This window comes from Diplotaxodon limnothrissa, linkage group LG16 (genome assembly GCF_057381915.1).
Source record: "Diplotaxodon limnothrissa isolate DT_005_m linkage group LG16, D_limnothrissa_male_GT1.1, whole genome shotgun sequence".
Lineage (NCBI taxonomy): Eukaryota > Metazoa > Chordata > Actinopteri > Cichliformes > Cichlidae > Diplotaxodon > Diplotaxodon limnothrissa.
In genome coordinates this window covers 24,119,412-24,127,216 of record NC_140611.1, presented here as the reverse complement: position 1 = coordinate 24,127,216, position 7,805 = coordinate 24,119,412, and the positions used below count along the sequence as shown (strand labels likewise).

At 38.2% G+C, this 7,805-nt stretch overlaps 1 protein-coding gene across 2 annotated transcripts; it reads left to right on the top strand.

Annotated features, from left to right (window-relative positions):
• Nucleotides 1-1,682: 1,682 nt before the first annotated feature.
• nostrin (nitric oxide synthase trafficking) lies at nucleotides 1,683-7,648 on the top strand. 2 transcript variants are annotated; one of them, XM_085374720.1, is made up of 16 exons: nucleotides 1,683-1,778; nucleotides 1,869-1,954; nucleotides 2,059-2,142; nucleotides 2,340-2,402; nucleotides 2,506-2,587; nucleotides 2,669-2,731; nucleotides 3,447-3,545; nucleotides 3,663-3,788; nucleotides 4,607-4,705; nucleotides 4,799-4,924; nucleotides 5,384-5,492; nucleotides 5,578-5,666; nucleotides 5,793-5,918; nucleotides 6,914-7,172; nucleotides 7,271-7,363; nucleotides 7,455-7,648. In XM_085374720.1, exons 1-16 carry the CDS (start codon nucleotides 1,683-1,685, stop codon nucleotides 7,589-7,591), a joined length of 1,737 nt encoding a protein of 578 aa, XP_085230846.1. In that variant the 3' UTR covers nucleotides 7,592-7,648. The 2 variants fall into 2 exon arrangements, with proteins under 2 accessions (XP_085230846.1, XP_085230845.1); XM_085374719.1 differs by having other exon boundaries at nucleotides 7,268-7,363.
• The last annotated feature ends 157 nt before the right edge of the window (nucleotides 7,649-7,805 follow it).

Below are 7,805 nucleotides of genomic sequence, written 5' to 3'. Positions count from 1 at the left end.
TTTGACTGTGACAATTCAAAATGCCTGCTGTGAAAAGAGGCTACTGTGAGACACATTAGCCTCAGTAACACATAGACAGCATTCAACCTCCTCCCATTGCTTCTCTGTGCACGGTTGCTTAATACCTCAAATTTATACTACTGTAGATCTGCTGGAGCGTTAGGGTGAGGTTAGGAACTCAAATGCTGGACACAGAGGTTGACAAGGTCAACACAACAACAAAAATATTGATTGGGATTCTCAGAAGGAGATAATACACGTTGAAATGTTACTTTTGAATAAATATTTTAAGGACATAAGTTATTAAGTAGTTAGAGCTGAATAATGTGCAGATTTGATACAAAAGGTAAGAACAAAATTGAAATGTAAAGAAAAAAACAGAAGCACAAGAAACAAACATATGGAGCACAAATATATTATCTTACGAGGTAAAGAAAAGCCTCTGTGGACACATACAGACCCACCAATAAATGGGGCAGACACTCACAAAATAGGTAAGTATTTAAGTAAAGTTTATTTACAGAGTGCTTTTCACAGACACAAAGTGGTTTCCAACACAAAAAGTAAAAACTAGAAAATGGGGAAAAGAAAAGCAGTAAGCTAAACTAAAAGAAAACAAGAGAAGCATTCATAGTAAAGCAGATAGTAACTGAAAGACAAATAAGTAATACCTGGCCTTGAAGAATACCAAGAAGCAGGATGACAGAGGTGGAGGAAACCAGAAAGGAATAAAAAGAGAAGCACAGCCAAACGAACCCATTTAACACAAAATATAGAGTGAAAAAATCCAGGACTAGGACAATATCTAATACCCCAGAATCCTAATCATTAAAAATAATGCAGTCTAAATAGGTTTTACATTAAACAACTAATACTCCATTAGCAATTTCAAAGTCAAATTAAACTTTGTCATCTCTGCCATATACAGTACAGTATATAGAGAGACCAGATGACGAGGCTCCAGTTCCATTCAGTGCAAAAGACAATAAATATAATAAGAGTAATAAATATACAGTTCAAGACTAAGGTAATAGGATCAATAACAATTTACAATTTGAATGATTTTAAGTGACCAGTGTAGCAGCTTGTAATCATGAGCAGGATAGACAACTGATGGGTCTGACTTGGCTCAGTTCAGTTTTATGGGATGCCAGCTGGTTGTGTGTTTGGATCACTTATGCAGGCCAAACTTACCAGATTTAATTTGCTGTTCAACCTTCAAAGGAAGGTATGTTTCATACCAAGTAGCCAAAAAAAGTAGAAACTGCTAATTACTAACATTTTAAACTGTTATTACCAAATAGACATGAAATAAAACCACACAAGTCCTTATAGAATAATTATTACCAAAACATCACAATCTAACAACCTAAAAGTATTAACTTTACTTACTTTCTTTAACTTTCTCTAAAGGGTTATTAGGAAACTCAGCCGGTTTAATTAGCTTGAACATTATATAAAGTAGTTCTATTTGGTCGTATCCTTTTATTTATTTATGTTTGCTAAAAGCGTGGACAGACCTTTTTGTGGTGTTTAGATATTCCCCCGTCCTGAATCGGTTGCACATAAACCTGCTGCCTTCCAGCTTGAGTTTAAGCTTGCAGCTTCTTCCGTTTTTTTTTTTCACCCCTCTCATTGGAATTTTCCTTTGGCGCAATGCATAAAGCTCAGGTGGTTTGCGCATGAGTAACTTTGGGAGGAGGGTGGTCAAAGTTCCAGGTACAAAGTCAACAAACAGCCACAGTCTTAAGATGAAGGAACCTACCACCACCTGCTCTGTGAGTATATATATTTTGACTGATCGCACAACTTCCACATTCAAATCAAATGTGTCAGGTACTCACGGTGTATTATTTATCACTTTTCAGTATCACCAGCTCTATCAAAATGCGAAACAATATTCAAAAAATGGGGAATACTTCTGCAAAGAGCTCATGTCCGTTTTCCAGCAAAGGTACGCTGACTGTGGTTAGAAAACACCTGAGTCGCTTTAGGAGTTACTGTTTGACCCAGTTTTATTTCTTCTTCTTCCTTGCTGCAATCTTTTTCCTGTTCCAGGGCAGAGTTGGAGCTTACTTACTCCAAAGGCCTACAAAAACTCGCGGGCAAACTCATCAGGGCCTCCAAAGGAATGTCAAACAAGTAAGGGTGACACTGTCTTTTGTCAGTTTTGTGTTTAACATGACCTCTTCCTGGGACTGATTGCCATGCACCGTACAGGAATAATAGTGTGATGAGCAAAAACATGCAGCCACCAAGTTAGATGTGATCAAAACACAGGCAGGTGTCAGGCTAATTAGCCCACAGCTCTAACCTTTTCATGCTGGCTCCCCACTCAGTTCCACCCACAGTGCCTGGTGTCATGTGTCAGATGAGATGTACTCAAGAGCAGACGCCCACAGGTAGTTTTCAACCTGAGTTCAGCTCGAGTCTGCGCCAGTCGAATGATTAAACAAATGTTATCTTGAGCTGGAGTTTAAATGCAGATTTATGTCTTCATTTCAGATCAGTAGGAAATGCATTTCAGCAGGAAGCAATTCTGGAAATACGACAAGTCTTAGACGAGCATAATAAGAGGAAGAGGCCTGTATGTAATTCAGTCTTTCCTTTTATCAAAATCTCTCTGCTACAGTTTCCAGTGATAGCACAATATGCCACTCTTTTCTAGCTTGACAGTGCCATTGAAAGAACCGGAAAGCTTGTTACTGCTAACTGGAGTGAGCAACTGAAGGTAAGGGCGTGTTGTAAACATATACAGGGACAGAAATTGGCTTTGGTGGAGCTGCTGAATCATAAATCCATAAAATGACTGTATCTGCAAAAATATGTTGACATGTACAGTCAGAGAATTGCTATAATGTGGATACCTGCAAGAATGCATTAGAATGTATGCAGAACTCACAGGTCTGATATAAGCTTTAATAATATATGTGTTTGAACAGTTGCATGCCATTAAAAGGAGGGTCATGCTGAGGAATTATGATACTTTACGATTTGGTTTGATGGCACATTATAAAGTCTGGAATTGTGACCAACCATAACCATTCCTCCCTTTCAAAATGGGTAGATTTATCATTAGTCACTGTCATGTTTGGCCTTATCAACCATAATGATCATGCATAAAACGACTCTGTTGTGACCGTTTCCAGGAACTGTTTGGCTGCAATGCAAATCTGATATAAAGCTTTTTTTTTAACACGTGACACATTCGTTGAAAATGTTTTGAAAAATAACAAAATAAAATAATAAAATAAAATAATAAAGTGTTTTTGTAGCTATGAGTGTAAAATTTCATATCTACAAAAATAAACTCACAAGAAGCCAAGATAAATGATTTATCTTTCAAATTCAGTCTATCCCTTTTGACACACAACATCACAAAGTAGTTGTAATGTTATTTAAAGTTCATACTAATATATTCATTTGATTTCTTCTTTCTAAACTAGATCAAAAAGAAATTAATTGGACTAACAAGAGAACACGAGGATCTGTTCAACTTTGTTGAAAACAACAAACACATCTCCACTGAGAAAGAAAAACAGAAGGTACAGAATGTGTCATACTGTTTTCATCACTGCAGTCTTTTTCACCACGGGGGGGATACTTACTGGAAAAAGCTGTCAGCATGGTTGCTAAAGTTTTCTCTCTGTTCTTGACTCCAGATGCTTAACAGGCTGACTAAGTCAGCAGAGATGCAGGCGCGGGTGGATGAGGAGTACTTTAATATCAACATGGAGGGTCATCAGATGAGACTCAAGTGGGAAAACACATTGAAAAACTGCTACCAGGTGGAGAAAATAGTTTCCTACTTGTCATTTTGTGGGCATTTAGCTGTTCCTCTTATTAAGAGTGGCTCTTTATGAGATAACGGGGCTCAGTGACGTAGTCAAGAGTTTTTCATTAGTGTGAAAGATTTCACTTCTGATTGGTTCCAGGAAACTCTGAAAGCACAGCTTATCTCCCAGGACAGTATGTTCTGTATTTTGAGCACAAAAACCAGACGTGAATCCAGTTGAGAACCTCTGGGAAATTATGTATTGATGCCTAAATGCTGGGGATCTTCCAGGACACCATCCACAGTCTCATCAGAATGGAGTCATAAGCATTACTGAGCCACAGTGTGACTCCGGTTGGATCGGCCTGTAATATCAGGTTTTAACTTTGCCAGTTGGTGTAATCTTCAAGGATGGTTGATGATTATGAGTTCTACTAACCGTGGTTATGTCATTTTGTTCTCAGTGAATTATGCAACATACATTTCAGTAGCGAATTTTTAGCTTACATTTCTTTCATCAAAATCCACTCTGTGCCGCAGTAGACATTGAATGTATTTTCAGAGATTCCCACATTTATTTAGTGTACACGTTGTTTAATAAGGACACAGTACCAGAACTTGAGGCTGCTGGCTTAAGCCTGTGATCTTTCTTTTACTCTGCACATGGTCTTTCCACACATTATGACCTGAATCACTTGGTGCATTTATTGAATTTATGGGTTAGATGGCAATCATCTAACTCAAGTGCATATATTTGCTGTTATGTGCTCCATGGTTTAAATGGCCAGGAGATTATCTAAACAAGGACTTTCTCACTTTCTGCTCTTTCAGATCATACAGGAGCTGGAGAAGCAACGGATTGAACTTCTAGGCAACATCCTAAAAAGATATAACCTCCAAATGTACAGCTTTGGACAGACCCTCAAACATGTGAGACATCCTGACCACCATCGTCCAGTAAACGTTGAATCACTGGTACATTAAGGATATTATATCACCTATGCATACTTGTGCTACCTCTAGGGCCAAACACAGATAGAACAGGCGGTCCAAAGGGTGGACACTGATAAAGACATACAAGCCCTGGTGGAAGAGAACAGAAACACCACTGAAGATCACAACGTCGAGTTTTTGATGGCTGATTATTTCGTAAGTCTTTGGTGTCTGAGAATCTGCTGTTGCATTTCAAACCGAAGTATTTTTTCCTGCAGGCGGTCATCTCTGCAGGGGGCATCTTTTTATGTTAGTGTGTGCGTGCTGCAGATAAAAAAGTTACTGGTAGGGCCTGACAGAAATCCTGTACCGTGATCTACTCTATATTTACTGTTACATAAATATAGCTATACATATATACAACATATACGTTTTTTAAAGATGTGGCTTCTATGGGAATATGATGGTAACCTCAATGAGATTTTTCTGATTTAATAAAATGTAGTTACTGTATAGGGACATGTACGATTGGGGTGCAACATGCAGCATGTCTGAAAAGTTTTCGGGACGAATTCAAAGTTAACATGCTACTTTTATTCCCTGTAGATTTAACCATCGATGGTAGATTTAAAAAAATGTTTCTGATTTAATAAGTGACCAGATATCTATGCTCAGGAGGAAGACAGCAAATCATTCATGGACAAAGACAGAAGAAGAGAGGCAATCAAGCTTAAACTTCAGCGCCTCGACGAGAATATTACGAAAACAAAGAAAGACTGTGAAGGCAAGCTGTGTTACGCAACTTTTAAAATAAGAAGTAAAATCATTTGCTGTTTTTCTGTCATTCTAATTCTTACAATGTGTCGCAGGAATTGAAAAACTTATGAAAACATACTCTGAAAATCCATCTTTTTCCAACCAAAAGAACCTTGAGGAAACCGAGCAGCAGCTTGATGAGGTAAATAGTGGACAGTAATGCCAGAGTGGATGTGGATTTATACTGCTGTGTGCTGTTTGATGTTTTCTTCAAACAGACCATGAATCCAGGGTTCCCAATTGCTCACTAATGTCAACTCATGTATAGAATACTCTAAAACTGGATCTCCTGGAGGCTACTCATTACAAACTCTCTACATCGCTGTCTAAATTAGAAGGGAAACCAAAGTCCCATCACCGGTTCAGCAACAGTATTCTGAAATGGAAGGACAAGGTAAGATTTCCATTATGCAGCCGCCTTTTGTTGGCACAAAGGATTTGTAGCTAAAATGTGACTGGACTGAATCCTCAGCTTAATAGGAACAGACTTGATAGAGGGTTAACTTTAATCTCTTACTCTGCATACCCCATACATATCTATCAGTAACATATTTAAAGCAGATTAACTGGAACTATAGTGGAATATTGGTTTTACTGGACAGATGGTGCAAGTAAGAAACAGGATCTTTTTGATTTTCCCAGAAATAAAAGCACAGTGTGCACAAGATTCTTCCCAGTATCTGCTACCTTGCATCTTCAGTACTCCATCACCCTTCCTGTCATTCACACACATGTATTCTGTTTTGCTTCTACAGGCTTTCATTCCTCTCCTTCAATACTTCCACCTGCTAGCTTGTTGATTAGAGTTATTTTACACTTAATATTTAGCATCAACTGGTGAATCAGGTTGCTGGGGCAACAGGCCTGTCGTAGCTGGTAGTTTGGTATCGCATCAATAAATATACTTATGTTTGGTTCACATGTAGAGGCAAAATGTTTTTACTTGAGATAAAATATTTGCCTGTTTTTTTCTGAATGAACAAGATTATTTTTATTCTATATTATTAGGGATCCTGTCCTTTCCTGTATCTCGTGAGTCACTGCATAAACAGCATGAATGCATTTCTGATGAATCATCTTACATTCAAAATCGGCTCATAACATTACCACCTGCAGTACATAAAGACACAAACTGTCTCGATGCAAAGCAAATTACAGCTAAATTACACTAAATTGGTAGGTAGGACAGTTTGCTTGCAGGAAAATGAGCAAATGAGAACTTCTCTTGTTATTTCAAGTTATCTTATTAAATTGGAAAAACACCAGAAATAAAAAGACTGGAATATCAAAAAGGCGAATTTTTTATTTTATATTACATCGTTGTACAGTTCTGTGTTTACGCTTCTGTAAAGACAAATGCTGTAGTTGAAACCCTTTCTTCTGTTCAAGGACTGTGAACATAGTCTAGTTCAGCTGGCTCGTCCAGTCAGACTCAGGAGGACACCCTTCAGATCCCGGCAGTCACTGAGAGCTTCCATCATTTACAAAGGACCACCTCTGTTTGTGGCACAGCAGTCTGTGGATCCTTCAAAAAATGCCACTGACCAGGTCAGTTCTACAAGCCCAACACAGGAAAGTCAAACTGCAGAGAGTGGCAGCACTGTTAATGGAGTCTTGGAGCCTCACACGGAAGAGGACAAAGGACAAGGTAATTCATTTACAGAGCACAGATACAACTGTTTGTTTAAAATTACAACATCTGGAAATTCAGGAAATTAAAGCACTAAAAACAGTTATTTTTAGCAGATAAAACAACCCCAGAGTTGTGCAGTATAGGAAAATGCAAGGCCATTTACAACTTCACCCCTGAGCACGACGATGAACTGGCTCTGAACGAAGGTAAGTGACACTAAACCTGAGTTTACTAAAAACATTTGCGTTTCTTTAAAGCAAAGATTTAAAGTTTAACTGAAAAAATCATGTTTCACAGGAGATTTACTAGACATTTATTCCAAGGAAGAAAACGGCTGGTGGTTTGGCATGCTGAACGGGCAGACGGGCCATTTCCCATCAACCTATGTTGAAGAGCTACCTCGGTTAAGCAGCATTAAATCATCTGATGCCTGACCGACCCTGAATCAAATTCTAACCACAGCGATGCCAAACATTCATTAGAAACTTAGTCTGAAAGGAACAATATCTGTGTATGCACCGATTTTAATTTGGTTAATTATTCAACATTTGTCACATTCAGTTCTTGTATATTTATGAAGTGAGATGTACATTCAGCATCTTAACACTGCCTCCTGGGTATTTTGTAATGCTCCTAGGATTAAAGTTG